Below are 17,024 nucleotides of genomic sequence, written 5' to 3'. Positions count from 1 at the left end.
TACTTCCCTATCTCCACTTTATCCCTGTCAGGCAGAGCAACTTTCAAGACTGAGTTGAAGAAACCTCCACTTGCTTTTTCCTTTTTTTAACAGAGCTCACCAAGAAGTGACTCAAAAACACATAAACCTTGAGTCAACACCTTGTTTTCTGATCTAATACTTTCCCTTATACTGAAAGCCTGACATATCTATGCCCAAATAAGGGCAAAAGCCATAGCTGTGAGCACCAATGAGGCCGTGGCAGACAGGCCTGTGTGTCCCTGTGAGTGTGAAACTGAAGGGCGTGCTTCGCTGAGCTCTGCTTCACTTCACTCAGATGCTGGTAAAAAACACTTGATGTGTAGAGGGGCAGCACATGGGCGGAGCTGAAAGCCTTCCTGACACCGCCTGTGGTTGTGGAAGTCTTGCAGCACCGAGGCGAGTTCTCGGTTTTGTTTTTAGTTTGCAGCTCTCGTGAAATGACGTTCACCTGCATGTAGTATGGAGAGAAAAGAAGGTGGTTCAAATCACAGGGTGGGGAGGGGTGATTTTTTTTAAAACTGCACTTTAGAATGGTACCCTTTTGTTTTACACAGCAGAAAGGGGTTCAGACTCATTTAAATGTGCACCCAGTTGTGCACTGAGTTAGGAAAACCCACACGGAGGCGTACAGACGCTTGTGGTTTATTTCTCATTTGACTATAAACTGTCTCCAACCACTGCAGGTAGATTCTCAGTCCTAAAGTCTCTGTTCCGCTTGTGATGGAAAGAATGAGAAATGTTTAATGTTCTGTACATTTGATATAATATATTGCTTTTTTGATTTGGACATTTTTCTGTTCTGCTTTTGAGAAGGAAAATATGAGCTCTGTTCAAAACTGCAGTGACAGTTTATTAAACCAAGTGGCTGACTGCACATGCAGTGTGTCTGACTTCCAGGCACCTGGCAGACAGCATGATGGCTATCGGATTAAATAGTGACTCTACATGTCTGCACATGAATGTTTTTATCTCCATGTTGGGGCTCACAAAGGGGGTGGTATTCCAGCATGCACTGGGCAGGAGATGGAGAAATTATCTGAATAGATTATTATTACAGGAAAGATTGAGCTTCACAGTGGTGCAGGGACAACAACCTCTTCTCAGTTTCCAAAGCTGCTGTTTGGTCATAGTTATCCAACGAAGGTTGAGGTCAAGGACAAGTGGAGTTGGTTGAAGATACTAGAAGACGTTTTGTGCCTCATCCAAGAGACTTCTTCAGCTCTTCTCAGTACCTCAAAAACAACGGAAATAGCTGGAGCTCTCAGGAGGAGGACAAACATCAACCCATAACCCTGACAGACTCCTTCAAATTCCTCGGCACCTACATCAGTAACTCTCAACAACATCAACCACGTCATCAGAAAGGCCCAGCAAAAGACTGCACTCCCTCAGGCACCTGAAGAGGTATCATGTAAAGAAAAACAACCCATTTGACCCACTTCTATAAAGCCATCATAGAGAGCATCCTGACATCATCTCTCACAGTCTGGTATGGCAGCTCAGACAGTCACACCGAGAAAAACTGGAGCAAATTGTCCCTAAAGCCTCCAGCATAATTGGCTGTGACCTTGCCCCAGTCAATTCCCTGTGTATAAAGTGCACCTTCAACCGCGCAGGTAAAACAACGAACGCTCACACCCAGCCCACCACCTCACTCATTCCACACAGACTGATATATTTCAAATGTTCAGTCCTTTTAATTTTGATGATTATAACTGACAACTAATGAAAACTGACTTGCTGACTTGACAGCTGTCCAAAAGACGACCATTGACACCTTGCACAAGGAGGGCCAGACACAAAAGGTCATTGCTAAAGAGGCTGGCTGTTCACAGAGCTCTGTGTCCAAGCACATTAATAGAGAGGCGAAGGGAAGGAAAAGATGTGGTAGAAAAAAGTGTACAAGCAATAGGGATAACCGCACCCTGGAGAGGATTGTGAAACAAAAGCCATTCAAAAATGTGGGGGAGATTCACAAAGGGTGGACTGCAGCTGGAGTCAGTGCTTCAAGAACCACCACGCACAGACGTATGCAAGACATGGGTTTCAGCTGTCGCATTCCTTGTGTCAAGCCACTCTTGGACAAGACACAGCGTCAGAAGCGTCTCACCTGGGCTAAAGACAAAAAGGACTGGACTGCTGCTGAGTGGTCCAAAGTTATGTTCTCTGATGAAAGTAAATTTTGCATTTCCTTGGAAATCAAGGTCCCAGAGTCTGGAGGAAGAGAGGAGAGTCCAGTGTAAAGTTTCCACAGTCAGTGATGGTTTGGGGTGCCATGTCATCTGCTGGTGTTGGTCCACTGTGTTTTCTGAGGTCCAAGGTCAATGCAGCCGTCTACCAGGAAGTTTTAGAGCACTTCATGCTTCCTGCTGCTGACCAACTTTATGGAGATGCAGATTTCATTTTCCAACAGGACTTGGCACCTGCACACAGTGCCAAAGCTACCAGTACCTGGTTTAAGGACCATGGTATCCCTGTTCTTAATTGGCCAGCGAAATCGCCTGACCTTAACCCTATAGAAAATCTATGGGGTATTGTGAAGAGGAAGATGCGATACGCATCAGAGCAACCTGGGCTCTCATAACACCTGAGCAGTGCCACAGACTGATGGACTCCATGCCACGCCGCATTGCTGCAGTAATTCAGGCAAAAGGAGCCCCAACTAAGTACTGAGTGCTGTACATGCTCATACTTTTCATGTTGATACTTTTCAGTTGGCCAACATTTCTAAAAATCCTTTTTTTGTATTGGTCTTAAGTAATATTCTAATTTTCAGAGATACTGATTTTGGGGTTTTCATTAGTTGTCAGTTATAATCATCAAAATTAAAAGGAATGAACACTTGAAATATATCAGTCTGAGTGGAATGAATGAATACATTATAGAAGTTTCACTTTTTGAATGGAATTACTGAAATAAATCAACGTTTTGATGATATTCGTATTATATGACCAGCACCTGTATATACAGAATATTTATTGTACACATTTTCCTTTAGTGAGCATTTTAGTGGTTTATGTTGCCTGTTTTGTTTTATTGAGTTATAATCTTTCTCTCTGACATTTTTTTTCATTTAGCTGATGCCTTTTATTCCAAAGCGACATACAATTGCTTCATATGTCAGAGGTTGCACGCCTCTGGAGCAGCTAGTGGTTAAGTGTCTTGCTCAGGTACATTGTTAGCGGCTGTGTCACAGTGGAGGAATCTAACCCAGGTCTCTCACCAAAAGGCTTGTGTCTTATCCAACGCGCCATCGCTAACCACACTCTCTTTCTCTTTGCACTGAAACTGATCTTCCATGCAGTATGAAAACAAGAACCACCAACACTGTTGTGTGGCAATAAGAAATCACCTATCTATCAATCTATCAAACAGCCACTAACACTTCCTTTTTACACTTTCTGTGTCTCTGGTCTACCTGAGCTGCATGTCATTTTTTATCGCACAAACACAATGTTCACAGAGCAATATGCCCTCTTTTAACTTTCACATTGGTCCTTCACTTGGGACAACATTTTTTTAATAATACTAATAGTAAACTTTATTTATACAGCATTTCCAAACAAACTTATAAGGTTCTTTAGACAGGCAGACTGAGATTGGTTACTTTTTGTTTGTCGTCAATGCACATGATGGTGAAATGTGCCAAAAGTTGCACGTTCATCACCATGGAAGCTCAGTATTAAATTTAAAAACTTAATTCTGGGGTTCCATGAGAATACTCAATTAATACATACAGTCTATTCACAACGGGAAAAACCTACATCACACATTAATGTCTACCTAAAATTAACAAAGTTGACAGCTTCTTGCCATTGTGGTCATCCTTTATATAGCCGGGGTCAGGATAGGTTAAACATTACTGAGACATTTTTCAGATCACTACACGAAATTAAAAGACAACAATAACAAATGGGATGAGAGGAGGCCAAAGCAAGGGCTAACTTTAGCGTAAGGCGGCTTTGGAAGGTATTGAAGACGAGAGTGCCTTTCCGTTGGTTCAGCAGTTTCCACAGCTGCTGTTGTTGACTTTGACCTCTGACCTTGTTGTGGCAGAGGAGGGGGAAACAAAAACCCTCATAGAGGTTCTACAAGCATCACACTTTCTTGAACAACAGTGCCCCTGCATGCTAATTTTCCTAGTAAGCTTGATGAGAAAATGAGCACTGCACATTATGACTAATCAATTATCCACTCTAAGTGTTCAATTGAAATTGTTTTTGAGATATGTGAAATTGTAATTTAGAACCGGGCTCAGAGCTAGTTTCCTGAAAGTCACCCATCAGTTATCTGCACTCTAGCGCCACTGATTACAGTAAATGAGCCTCAGAGATCTGTTGATGCAGATAAGTTACAAGTTACGAGTGCAAACTAAAGAGGGTGAATAGAGATGCGAGTGAGCGTTTCTATTAAATAAAATACCTACTTAAAACTACCTGAGTCCTCACAGACTGTTCCCGCCTGTTTCTAGTGAAAACCTGGTTGTCAAGGCCTGCAATGTGCCTCTCCTACACATCCTGCTGTACAAGACACCTTCTCAAAGCAGCATGGTTGCAGCAGGTTTACCACCTCGTCTTTCTCTTGAGATTTGCTTTCGTTGTAGAGATCATGTAGTAATCATCAGAACAGAGTCAGAAAATCTCCTCCTGACATATTAATATTGTGTAATTTAGGTGCTACTTCATTATTTGTTACAGGAAAACAAGAACAAAACTAGTATAGCTGTATCATTTTAGGTCTGTACAGAAAAATAAAGTGAGAGATGTTCCTGCATAACTGGGACAGCTTCCCTGCATATCCTATGATAGGAACAATTAGTTTAGTTTTCACCTCATGTTATTTTACTTAATTTAAACCACCTGTTCAGACTAAATATTAACTTATTTTTGTGGGGGCAAATTCTCATCACTCTTATCTAGAAGTCGAAAGGTAGCCCTTTGAATTGATTTAAATTTAAGGTGTGTGTATTATATAATGTGTCAGTTGTGACCTGGCAGTACTATGATGGATAAAACCATCTGTGTCACTACACTAAACCATAACCTCAGTTGTTGTTTTTTTTCAGAGAGCAGTTTCACTAACCATGCCTTTGCAACAAAATATCAGCACCAGGTAGCATTGCAATGACACCCTCCTCTAAATTAGACAATAGTGAGAGCTTACTGTGCTCATTTACAAAGAATTAAAGAGTCCTCAGTTTGCATGACCCCGATCCATCAGGTTACAGTGAAATTAAGACAAAGCCTAGACCCTCTGGCAATAAACAAATACGCTTTCTTCTTAGACAGTAACATAAGGCAACAATAGTGCCACAGCTGAACAGTACCTGATACACACAGCAGCACAGGATGACAACATACAAACCTGAGATGTTATTACAGGTGTTGGCAATGCAACAGTAGCTACAGTAGTGACTGAAACTGGAAAGCACCTATAATATAACTGGAGAAGCGATCTGGCAGACAGTAAGTGTGTAAATGCAGTGAGTTTTACACCACTGATACTTTGGCTTACGGTTCCCCCTGCTGGCAATGTTTGGTAATGCATGTAATTTCGGTATTCTGTAAATAGCACCATCTTGTGACCCAAATTATTAAGTACAGGGACGTTTCATTTACCTCAACCCAGAAGTGATAGTCTGTGTAGTTCCTCCTCTCTGGTGTTTCAAACAGACAGTAGTAAAGTACTCTTGGTTCAGTGGACACTGGGACACCGGATGATTGAAAAGTTAATGGATGGCCAAACTTATTACAATTCATCCTGAGGTGAACGTGAATGACTGAAAAAATGCAAATGACTTTACAGATCTTTATTGTAAAGGGTTTAAACAATGTTTTTCCATGCTTGTTCAATGAACCATAAAAAAAAACAAATCAATGAACATGTGGAATAGTCATTAAGACCCTAACAGCATACAGCGGTAGGCAATTAAGGTCACAGTAATAAAAACTTGGAACACTAAAAAGACCGTTCTTCTGACTCTGAAAAAACACCAAGAGAAAGATGCCCAGGGTCCCTGCTCATCTGTGTGAACGTGTCTTTGGCATCCTGCAAGGAGGCATGAGGACTGCCGAGGTTGCCAGGGCAATAAATAGCAATGCGTTTACTGTACAGCTGATCATCCAGGCAGAGTCAGACCACATGTGATCACACCTCCACCGGACCCCACCAGATACTGATTGTTACTTTTGATTTTGTGCGATTTTGTGTGATCTTTGGCACTGGGACACCTAAGAACATATCTGTGCAGTGTTACCAGTCTACTGAATAACATACTTCTTTAAGAGTCACAGATTGCTTGGAATGAGAAGATGCAGACTTGCAGTCCTCCTTGGTGCACATTCCTGTCCATGAATCAGTAAATCTAATGGTGTTTGCAGCGTACGCATGTAAAATCAACTGATTTTATTTTACTCATTTCTTATAAAAAGAGCTTTTATTTTTTTCTCAATTATTCAAAGAAATAAAAAAAAAACATGCCCTATAAGCACTCTTGCTAATATTTCTAATCACAACAAAAACATCACAGACATGACAAAATTTAGTCCCACTGTTGTCGCTTCTTCCTGGAGCTGGTGCTGTGGTATGATGCCGGTCTGGTGTGGCTAACCACTGAAAGCAGTCACGTTTATGTCTTCACTGCTGTATCTCTGGATTTGTAGATCACTCCTCTGCTTTTCAACTCTCTCACCACACCTTCAGAAAAGGAGAACCATGTAAACAGCAGGCAAGTAAAGTGAATGTAATACTCAGTAAGGAAGGGATTCCAATCAAGAAAAAGCCAAGACATTTGCTTTATGCGTGTGTGTTTTGCTACATATTGAGGCAGTGGTTTGATATAGTGTACCTGGAGGCAGTCTGCCTGTCACTGACACTGCATATACACCTGGCTTGAAGTTGCCTGTAGGATCGAACAAACAATACACATTTTATGACACAAAAATAACTAATTGAAAATGATTTTTTTTTTTTAAATGAACAAATTACCACATGTGAAGTTGTGTGTGGTTCTATTTCCCCACTCTCATCAACACAGTTTCCAGCAACAACCGCAAACAACCTCGCATCCCAATAAATAATAATAAATCAATGAATAACAGACCGGCTGGCAAAGAAAGTGGTACATGTGGCACTTAAGAACAAGATATGTGCCTGGTTGCCCAAAACACGACTCTAATAGGATGATAATGTTGCTTTGTGTCTGCTGGATGTGTTAAGTTGGCAACTATTTATATCTCAGCTGCAACAACTTAATAAAACACATTAATGCAGATTTAAGTATAGGCATACACCCTTACCTATCCTCTGCCATTTAGCTACCCAACTGTCCTCAGGACTCATCATGGCTATTACACTGCAGACACAGAGACAGTATTCATAAACACAGGTGAAAGTTTTTGAATAATCAATACTAAAATCGATGCTTACCCATCAAACGAGGAACTTGTGCACTCATAAACCATCTCTCGGTTCCCCTTCATCTGAAGGTAGGACTCACAGTTGTCACAGCCGTCGTATTCAAACTGGTCAATAGTCTAAAGAAGAAGAAGAAGGAGGAGGAAGAGAGGGGAGAAGACATTTAAAGTAGGCTAAGACGCAAACTACTTCCGATACCAACAGACAGGGTTGGTTCTTAAATGCTTTACTTGGGTGTACCAAGACTACTTATAATCAGGGTCAACTAATCAACTAACGTGAAAACATATCGTTATTTGTGTTTTTGCGTTGACGGTATTTCTTTGAGTTTCCCTCAAACGTGACTTGTGAGAAGACGAACCTACTAAGATTAAGTGCCTTACTGTAAACGACTGTAGAAACAGTTCATCCGTCTATCGCTGGTATTCAGTAAATAAAATTCATCATGATAGCATTACTTTAAGTTTTAGTTCGTGTGTGAGATACAAGCAAAATACTGCGCAGGAAAGCTATACGTTAGCAGCTAGCTAGCTTCAGCGTTTCTTTCTCTCACTTCAGTTTACCTTTACTAAAGAACAAAGAAGACACGCTCGCAAATGGCGAAGGTCTTTGGGGACCGTTTCCAAAGCCATTATGTTAAGCTCTTCAGAGAAAATACAACTACAATAACGAAATATCAACACGATTAATGTTTGGAGTATTTTCCAGTCGCTGGGGAAATACGTCACCGTCTGTGTGGACCTTGTAGAGGACCAACACAGAGGCGTCCCCGCTGTGAGCCTGTATAAAAAAAAAATATTTATCTCTCATCATATAAAATAATCATCTCTGCTAAAGTACATTTGAGCATTTTGACTCCCTACACTTTATGATCCTGTATTCTCACGGACTTCCTCTAGATATCTGTTGAAATGATGATCATCTCCAACCAGAGCCCTTTTTATTTCATCCACACACAAAAGGTTTCCCTCTGACATCCATATTAATCATTACTTTTAACTATAATGTGTTATTTCAACTCCAATACCATTTAATTATGAACACATCTACAAAATTTCAAATATCACTGCTTTTTTTTGACAAATGTATTATGAACTTACATTTTCTTATTTCTTATTTATTTTTTTATTAATAATAGTAATATTATATAATATTAATATTATTGTCACTTCAACCAAGTCACCATTTTGTATATTTTAACTGGTTTATTATTTCAATTAAACTAGAAATTTACTAGTCAATAGTTACTAGAAACAAAAAAAAAAAACGTTACTAGTTAACCGGGAATCGATATTGATAGCTTTTAAATAGCGACTGGTAGGCCTAAGTTTTAATGAATAAATGTTAAATCGGATTGCCATATTTACTCCTGTAATTGTAATGTTATGGTACTTATAGGCTACTACATGTTAGAGTGAAATGTTGCTCCTATTACTTGACAGCTATTGTTATTACTTTACAGATTTAAATAAAATTCAGATACATACAGAATTGCAAAAAAAAAGAAAAAGATGTTATAGATGAAAATGCCCCTAAAACCAGCCATTTACTGCATCAGTAATCACAGTAGCCAATGATTTAATGTGAGTTATTAATAACATAAACCTCTGAAAGGGACACTAATGATAACTTTTAATTCTCTCCTAAGTAACATTCATTCAAACATTTTGAACTTGTGGAGTATTTTAAATGGTTGTAGCTTGCTATGGAGTTGAATGTTTTCGAGCACAGGTTTGTCCTGATCAAATAGGCCACACACAAACCCGAGCAGGTCATAAACTCTCCTCTCTAGCTGGAGGGTACTGTGGAACCCTGGCAGTTGGCACCAGAATCAATGTCAGACGAAACGTTTGAACGCCAACAGCTCCAACGGTTCGGGAACTTCCAACGGTTCTGAAAACAGGAGGGGCCAACTTTGGAGAAGCAGGTAACTTTATCAAGGTGTTTCTTATTGGCTGACTTCCAGTAAGGTAGCAATTTACGATACTGTTTTTCTTTTAGTCAAAACCTTTTTATATACAGTCTATGGTCAAAACTATTATTAACATTAGACGTTTTTAGATTAGTGCTGGGTTAATTTCAAATGTGTTATAAATTGAGAGTATAACTTTATGGGGTTTATCTTTTTTTTCATTAATCGCTCCTAATTAAGATCAAAAAAGTATCTGATCCTAGTTAACGTTATTCGCAACTGTACGTTACGTTTTAACTGCTACTAAGAGTGGTATTATATAGCTTGACGTTAGTTAGCTAACGTTAACCTTTTGACAGTTGGCCTGATACGTTAACGTTTCTGTTTCCTTTTTCCACAGACAAAAACCATGGATGCTGAGGAAAGTTCACTCCCTGTCAGCATAAACCCTAATAACTTCCCTGCCAAGCTGTGGCGCTTGGTGAACAACCCGGCCAACAAAGCCATCTGCTGGGACAACTTCGGCGAGGTCGTCATCATTGATCAACATCTCTTCGAGAGACAGATCCTGTCCCACAACACCGCCACGTTGGACAACGCGGACGCCTTCAAAACGACCAACTTCTCAAGTTTTGTCCGTCAGCTCAACCTGTACGGCTTCAGGAAAGCAGAGCCGGCTATTAAAGACAACCAGCACGCCAGTGGGGCGCATCACCATTTTCACAACCCAAACTTCAAGCGGGACCGCCCCGAACTTGTTGCTAGTCTGAGGAGACTTACTGTGGACAATAAGGCGAAGCTGCAAGCTGGCCTAAACATCAACTGTCGGCGCCCGAGCCGATGCCAGCGATTCAGTGGGGGTGATGATGGCAGAGAGAAAAATGTTAAAAGAGGCAAGTGTCACAGCATGACAACTCATGGCTGTCTTTAGATAGTGGATAGTAATAGTCACACAAGTGTCCCTGTAGTGGTATGGTGAATAATCCTACTAAATTAGTAGTAAAATCACTTCATCTGAACCTAACTGCAGATTGCCATTTTACTCCCACAGTCCAGTTCTTTAAATTTCAGTTATCACTGTCTGACAGGTTGTTGTCACACTTTGCCTTTTCCTGTTTCTGCAGGCCGCTCTTCACTTAGCCCCACACATCAGGAGTCAACTCATCCTTACTATCCAAATAAAGACCAGGCCACAACGGCGCACAATGGAACCCCTGTCCCACCACAATACCTGATAAGGGGCCATGGTGCCGCTTATTCTCCTACTGTCTTTGGTGCAGACAAAGGGATACCAGTATCTTTAAGCCACCACTACACTGGAGTAGCCTCAAGCTCCAATGCGGTGCAGAATTACCAGGGTTTACTGGCCCGTGCGAACCATGCAAGTCCAAATTTCACCAGTTTTGATCCTCCTAATGCACAATATCAGCCTGGCTACTTTTCCCCAGGTGAGCATCAGTTCACCGGTTTAGGAATATGGGTTGAACAAGTTATAAACCACAGTTGTTACATCACTTTAGGTAAATTGTTAATGACACAGGGGAAAGTACTTATGTACTAAAATGCACTAGTAAGGATCTGTATGTTGAATAAATATAATTTATTAAATATGAATGCAAAAAAAACAGGTTTAAACTCCAGTTGGAGCCCACACCAAAACTCTGTATTTTATAATCTGAAATATGATCTTTTGTCCTTCTTGAAGCTTGCCAGTGCTACCATTCGAACCTTGTGGCAGCACATATGACAGGTAGTGGCCTTCAGACTTACTCTCCCCACAGTTATTACCAGGTAGGTGAATTGGAGTCTATTCACTTTGTCGTTTAATCAGTGACACTGTTCACAACAAATGTGTGATTGGTTGGTTAGGAAGATTCTAACATATACTGTGTCTAAAACGTGTGTTATTATTTCACTGTTTAGCCAAGCTACCCCGTGAATATGTTGTGCCATGGGGACAACAATCAGGACTTACAGAATAAGGAAATCCAGGAGGTGAAAAAATGTGACATTAACTTGGAGAGAATTTTCCAGATAGCAGATGAGGTGATGCAAACTCCGTCCAATAGCTTCCTGGTTAGGGTTACAACCCCAGAGAAGCCTGGCCCCGTGTCAGTGCCGTCCTCCAACACCTGTAACGCCATGTTGTATGACAACCCTGCCAGCACCGTGAAAGCAAACCCTTTGTGTGGACCCATTATAATGGCTGTGTCAGACAATGCTAATCTAGTCACATGCGAACAGAAGGAGGAATATGTGGTGTCAGTATCTGAGCAAATGCCTGAAGATGCCATATTTGAGGTAAGCCTCTACATTGCAGATTTCCTGAAGGTATTTACCCTTATCATTTCTATAGGCAAGAAACTCTGTCAGGAAAGGCTGGGTGAGGTCTGTCCAGCAGTTTGCAAGAAGAACTTTGTTTTTAGATTTGATAGGCTATGTATATGTATTAGAGTAGGGCAGAAGACCTGTACATTATATGCTGTGGTTTCCTCTGTGCCCTGGCAAGGTTACCAGTGATGATGCAAAGGACACTGAGGTCATAGGTGTGGAGGTTAGCGACACTCTCAGGGATACCAGTCAGGCTTACAACAGCAGCTGCACAGGAAGTACACCTAATGTTTAGGTAAGACCTTTAGAGAGCACACTCACTGGCTCAAATTTGAATTTATGCTGATAAGTCATCACTGCAACACGTTTACTGACAGTTGGTTATATTTCTTATTTTAGATGTCATCTTGTTGATTTTATTGGCATGTGACAGGGAGTTCTCACTATAGCACCAGACTTCATGCTCCACTTTAACGATTCTTTGTTGTGAAAAACTTTGTTGCTTTGTTCTAATTTAATTTTCAAATGGCAAAAGTAGTTAAATGTTGTACATTCTTGTGCATTCTCATAGTGGTTGCTTTCCTTATTGTTAGTGACTAAAAACTAATATATATTAATTTAAGTAACAGATATATTACTTGTACCACAGTACATTTTTAAAAATTGTAATGCAAGTTTTTACCAATTTGTGATGTTTTTAAGAACTGTAATTTAAAGTATGCTTTATACAGATTTGCAAGTGTAAGTCTGTACTCAGCCTCTCCCCATTTTAATGTGCACATTTTTTGACAAGTTGTAAAAAACTACTCAATTGGGGGAGAAAATGTTATATTATTGTATAAAAATATGATTATTTAATCTAATAGTGATTGATTGCTTTGTGATGGTGACCAAGTGGTGATTGCATTTCCCCACCTTTTTATTTTTCACTGCATCCCTTCAAATGTGCAGTGTTTTTTTTAAAACGTGTAACTGACATGTTTTTAAATGCGCATGTGTAGAAGCATTATCATTAAAATTAAATATATTTTCGACAATGCAGCCGGATGGTTTCCTATGTTTATGTGTGTTTCACTGTTTCCTACTGAACGTGTCTGCTGGTTCTGTAGGACTTTGCACACTAGAGGGAGCCACTCACTCGTTTTTGATCCGCGGTGCTCCTCTGCCGCTGCTCCGCCCTCAACCTCCAATGAGGCATTCAAGTGCTACTCGGAAGCTCCGTCAACGTTATTTCCAAAACTATTTTTAATTCTGTAACATTTAAGTGTTTTGGAGTTGAAAACGCAGCTTGTAAAACAGAAATATTTGATAGCTGTTCATTATCAAAGTCTGCAATTTTACATCAAATTGCGTAAAATAATAGCATGTAGCTGATGTAATTTTTATTTTGCAGTTCGATTGTGGCGTTATATTAATAACTTAAAGCACATGTAACACCATTTGTTTGCACGCTCTCTCCTCCGTCTAAAAAAAGCCAGGTGACAAAAACCAACCGTACTCATAACCCATCCGGTCGTTTGTGTGCAGGGTTTCTTCAAAATCCCAATTTCCGGCGGCACGAGAAGGCAGCGGGACAGCGAGCAGGTAGAGACCGTCAATGAGATCCCAGGGGAGCGAGAGACAGTCTGGGAGGTAGACTTTTGGGACGGTGTCAGAACTGTACACGGTGTCTCGCCACTTTATCAACTTTAAATGGAGATCAGATGGAGTTTGGACCACTTTTACCCCGTACTTTGTGATGCGTTTCTACTCTAATCGTTGATGATTTTGATAAACGATTCATTTTCCTTCTGTGTTCTCAGGAGGATCGTATCTAATTTCACAGAGCAGCGGAGTCACTGAACTCAGGGGAATGCATGATTTTTTTTTCTTACAGCTAGTAGGTTTAAATGAAGACCGACTGTAGAAAATCAGTTGATGGGTCTGTTACAGGAGTCGCTTTGGTTCGGACCCAGTGTGAGTTATATGTGAAGTGAGGCAACGGCCCGTTTGCTTTAGTTAATAATTACATAAAGCGGTGAAGCCTACTGATTATAACCACGTCTCAGAGGATTATTTTTCGCAACTCCTCGGTTGTAAAAAAAAAAGATATATATATTACCCAACTTGTTGGCACTGCATTATCTGTCAGCATGCTTTATAACTTTCCGGCGGCAACCTGTAAACCAGCCTTTGAAGTTCAAGTTGTCGCTCTCCTGCGTTTTTTGTGGATTTATCCAGAAAATGTGGCGCCCACAGGATTTGCTGTCTGTTGACGCTGTTTGTCAACTCGCAAAATGTGAATGTAAGCTACAGTGACTGATGTACACTGTAATATCGATAGTAGTTCGGACACGGATGAAGATCGATTCACTGTTGCCGGGACCTGCCCTCCCGTGAGAGGACACAGCAGTTCAACTAAAACGCAGACTCGTCACAAATGAGGACATTTGTTGTTTATCTCGTGAAGACCGCGCTGTTGGAAACCAATGCACACTTCAAGCTCTAACACAACACAGCGTGTCTTCATGGTGCATTTGAGCGTACAGTGTTTCGCCACCCACATTAAAGACACTGGATAAAAGTTCATTCAAGCTTCTTTTTATCTCGGAAGATGCAGTTTTCTGTAAAGAGACACTTTGCTCCACGCGGGCACTAAGTGATGTGCGTTTCTGTACCGAGCTTGAATATTAACTCTGGTTTTGAATTAAAGTTTTAGGACATTCACGCATGAGTTATGATGGCAGTCCCCCAGCTTTAAAAGTTTGTATCTGTTTCGCAGTAGTCGTCGAGCCTGGGACGTATAAATAGATATAAATATAGCCTATACATTGTTTCTCCGTTTTGTCTATCGGCGGTGCTTCCCTGCTTTGAAGTCCACCATGTGCGGCTGGGCACCGCCGCTACAGCCGAGGCCATGACCGTCCCCCAGCGGCGCCTGGCCGGGCTCTGGCCGTGGCTGCTCATGGCGGCCCTGCAGGTGGTGCTGGGCCAACCGGGCCTGGAGTCCGAGCGGCCGGCCCTCCGAGCGGTCATCAAGGTGGCATTGCTGAATCACGAGCCGACGGGGAAACCCATCACTCTGGAGGGGGTGTTCGTGGGAGGAAGTGCCGGCTACGCGGAGGGAAAACTAATGCAGGTAAGGTGTCATAAAAGAGTATCCACATTGTGTGATCGCACCAAGCCTTTCCACCTTTCCATTCTCACTTATCATTTACCCCCAAGCATAGCCTATATTACAAAATAGGGATTCTCTCAGGTTTTCACTGGACAGGGTTACAAGAGTGCGGACACCTGTTGTCTGAGATGTTGTTCAGCTGTTTCCGGGGCCCAAAGTTTCTACAGGCGAAGTGAATAGCGGACTCAAAGCTGTTTGGAATTTAATACCTTGCTCCTAGACACGCAAGCAATGTGGATAAGTGGGAATATTTGGCCCTCAACCCATGTGTTGTATTTGAAGGACAGACTCACAACTTGGCCTCCGTTGTGTCTTCATAGACATTTACTTTAGCCTGTTTCTCTGATAAACACTCCCATTTAATTTTATTGTATATGTTCTTCTGTTCTATTTGTTCAAATGGACAGATTAGTTAGAGGCTCAGAGTTTAGATCTGGATTACTAAATTAAATGTTCTCACACAGTAGGCCTACAGTGTTGAAAAATACTGACAAACAGCTGGTGTCATGCTGTGGGACCCCTTTAAAAGATCCACTGGACTAATCTCTACTACCATCACTATTGGACTATGCTAACTGGAAAGTAATCGTTCAGCATTCAAAACCTCACAGATTAGAAGGGGTCCATGTAAAAATTAGTTTTCAGAAGACCCTTCTGATAAACTAAGATGATGTTAACACCTGTACTTGTTGCTATACGCCATCAAAATACTGTTGTGACCAGGGGTTACACTGCATCTGTGTAAAAGCTGCTCACAACACCACACTTCCCACTCAGCACTCAGCAAGTGATGACACAATATCTAAATTCCTTTAACAATAGCGATGACATACAGGTGTTATTAAGGTTAGTTCGTTTTCAATCTATTTTTACTCGTCATCATCATCAATCATGTTTAGGCCCATGCAATCTAATTCAAGCAAACATGTTTTTTGTTTTTTTCACCGTTTAGAAAAAAGCATTCAGTTACCCTGCAGATGTAAAATATGTGCTCTATTCAGTGTGCATATTTAGGACTCAGAAGTGGATTAGGGTTCCCGGGCCATAAAGCCTGCCTGTGTCGTTTTATTTGCCGTCTCCAAAGAAACGGGACGACAGACATGAGGCACTGTAGGATCTTGCCTCTACTCACTCACCAGGCATGGGAGGTTTTGTGAATGGCGAGCCAGATGCTGCAGTTTGCTATAACTGATAAGGATTTACATGGCTTGTCTGTGGAGAAAGCCCAGTATTAAGCGCGGTGGAAAGCCATTGCTGTTTTCCTCTGCAGTTCAAACCGATTTGGCTTTTTATGTGTCTGTGTGGGATGTTGAAAACATGTTATGGATGCATATCACAGTGCAGTTGAGATCAAAGATGTTTCCAGCTTTCTGGGATTTCCAGCCCCCCCCCCCCCCCCCCCCCAAATAAAACCTTTTCGCAGTGTTCAATGGGCCAAAATGCAAATGTGCTGTAGAGTATAAATACATGAAAATATATAAACCCCCTGTCACTGGGTCTCAACAAAGAGCTTCAGCAACACACTGTACATGTTAGGGCGCCGTACTTATTAAGGTAACACATGGGTGACAGACATCAAGATTGTAGAAGACAGAATGGCGACAGCTTAATACTCTGCTGATAAGATCCTTGCTCTTATTTTTTCTATTTGCTGGCTATTTTCTTGTTTCCCTAAGTCGGACATTAATTGTGGTTCTGTCCAAGAAGGTATAGATTTGTCAGCCTCTCTCTTCCCAGGCTGTTCCCACAGTGCACAGAGGTGGTGTTAAGCTGCAGGATACTCTTTGTTAAAGCTTAGGCCTGTTCCGACAGGTCCTCACTGCCTCTGCAGGCTGCTTTACGGTCCCGCTTTATGTTCTTCTCTTCTAGTGGATGTGTAAGGCCGGAAAGCAGGGTCGAGTTCCACAGATAGGTTCTCTGCCTCACTCTGTCTTTGTCCCTTTTCCATCTTAGATTGCACTCTCTGTCCTCTGTGTTAAAACTGGTCAGACGTAATGTATGATCATGATCACACAGCCAAATTGGTTGATGTAAGTCTTATACGAAACTTGATATCCGCCTGTGAATACATCAAGAGTCCCGAACTAAAATTTTATTTAAAAACGGCACTGGTTTTGTGTCTGTCCTATTGTGGCCTTTTGGCAATAGCACATTGTGTAGAGGTAGCACTGGAGTTATTTATTTCAT

At 41.3% G+C, this 17,024-nt stretch overlaps 3 protein-coding genes across 3 annotated transcripts in view; 2 read left to right on the top strand and 1 right to left on the bottom strand.

Annotated features, from left to right (window-relative positions):
- Nucleotides 1–5,815: 5,815 nt before the first annotated feature.
- On the bottom strand, nucleotides 5,816–8,185 carry supt4h1 (SPT4 homolog, DSIF elongation factor subunit). The gene is made up of 5 exons (XM_038709094.1): nucleotides 8,001–8,185; nucleotides 7,450–7,556; nucleotides 7,320–7,375; nucleotides 6,869–6,922; nucleotides 5,816–6,717 (listed from the first exon to the last, which is right to left on the bottom strand). Exons 1-5 carry the CDS (start codon nucleotides 8,067–8,069, stop codon nucleotides 6,650–6,652), a joined length of 354 nt encoding a protein of 117 aa, XP_038565022.1. The 5' UTR covers nucleotides 8,070–8,185; the 3' UTR covers nucleotides 5,816–6,649.
- A 403-nt stretch (nucleotides 8,186–8,588) lies between these two features.
- hsf5 (heat shock transcription factor family member 5) lies at nucleotides 8,589–12,719 on the top strand. Its single transcript, XM_038709092.1, has 7 exons — nucleotides 8,589–9,364; nucleotides 9,750–10,242; nucleotides 10,474–10,797; nucleotides 11,055–11,140; nucleotides 11,273–11,650; nucleotides 11,859–11,975; nucleotides 12,080–12,719. Exons 2-6 carry the CDS (start codon nucleotides 9,759–9,761, stop codon nucleotides 11,973–11,975), a joined length of 1,389 nt encoding a protein of 462 aa, XP_038565020.1. The 5' UTR covers nucleotides 8,589–9,364; nucleotides 9,750–9,758; the 3' UTR covers nucleotides 12,080–12,719.
- A 545-nt stretch (nucleotides 12,720–13,264) lies between these two features.
- The window catches only part of LOC119895909 (E3 ubiquitin-protein ligase RNF43), an 85,499-nt gene continuing 81,739 nt past the window's right edge, over nucleotides 13,265–17,024 (top strand). Inside the window, 1 exon segment of the mRNA XM_038709322.1 lies at nucleotides 13,265–14,798. Coding sequence (XP_038565250.1) covers nucleotides 14,577–14,798 — 222 coding nt within the window. The 5' untranslated portion in view covers nucleotides 13,265–14,576.

Source organism: Micropterus salmoides, unplaced genomic scaffold (assembly GCF_014851395.1).
Source record: "Micropterus salmoides isolate LMB-PRFRI ecotype aquatic unplaced genomic scaffold, ASM1485139v1 Ms_hic_scaffold_9, whole genome shotgun sequence".
NCBI lineage: Eukaryota > Metazoa > Chordata > Actinopteri > Centrarchiformes > Centrarchidae > Micropterus > Micropterus salmoides.
The sequence above is the reverse complement of the archived record's forward strand: the minus strand, read 5'-3'. Positions and strand labels throughout refer to the sequence as shown.

Excerpts from the sequence above, each read along its gene's own strand:
- supt4h1 (XM_038709094.1), bottom strand. The coding sequence starts at position 8,069 with ATGGCTTTGGAAACGGTCCCCAAAGACCTTCGCCATTTGCGAGCGTGT. Across the intron at positions 7,557-8,000 it reads TTCTTTGTTCTTTAGTAAAG|ACTATTGACCAGTTTGAATA; the intron begins GTAAACTGAAGT and ends CTTCTTCTTTAG. Across the intron at positions 7,376-7,449 it reads ACAAGTTCCTCGTTTGATGG|TGTAATAGCCATGATGAGTC; the intron begins GTAAGCATCGAT and ends CTGTGTCTGCAG.
- hsf5 (XM_038709092.1), top strand. The coding sequence starts at position 9,759 with ATGGATGCTGAGGAAAGTTCACTCCCTGTCAGCATAAACCCTAATAAC. Across the intron at positions 10,798-11,054 it reads GCCTGGCTACTTTTCCCCAG|CTTGCCAGTGCTACCATTCG; the intron begins GTGAGCATCAGT and ends TCCTTCTTGAAG. Across the intron at positions 11,651-11,858 it reads CTGAAGATGCCATATTTGAG|GTTACCAGTGATGATGCAAA; the intron begins GTAAGCCTCTAC and ends TGCCCTGGCAAG.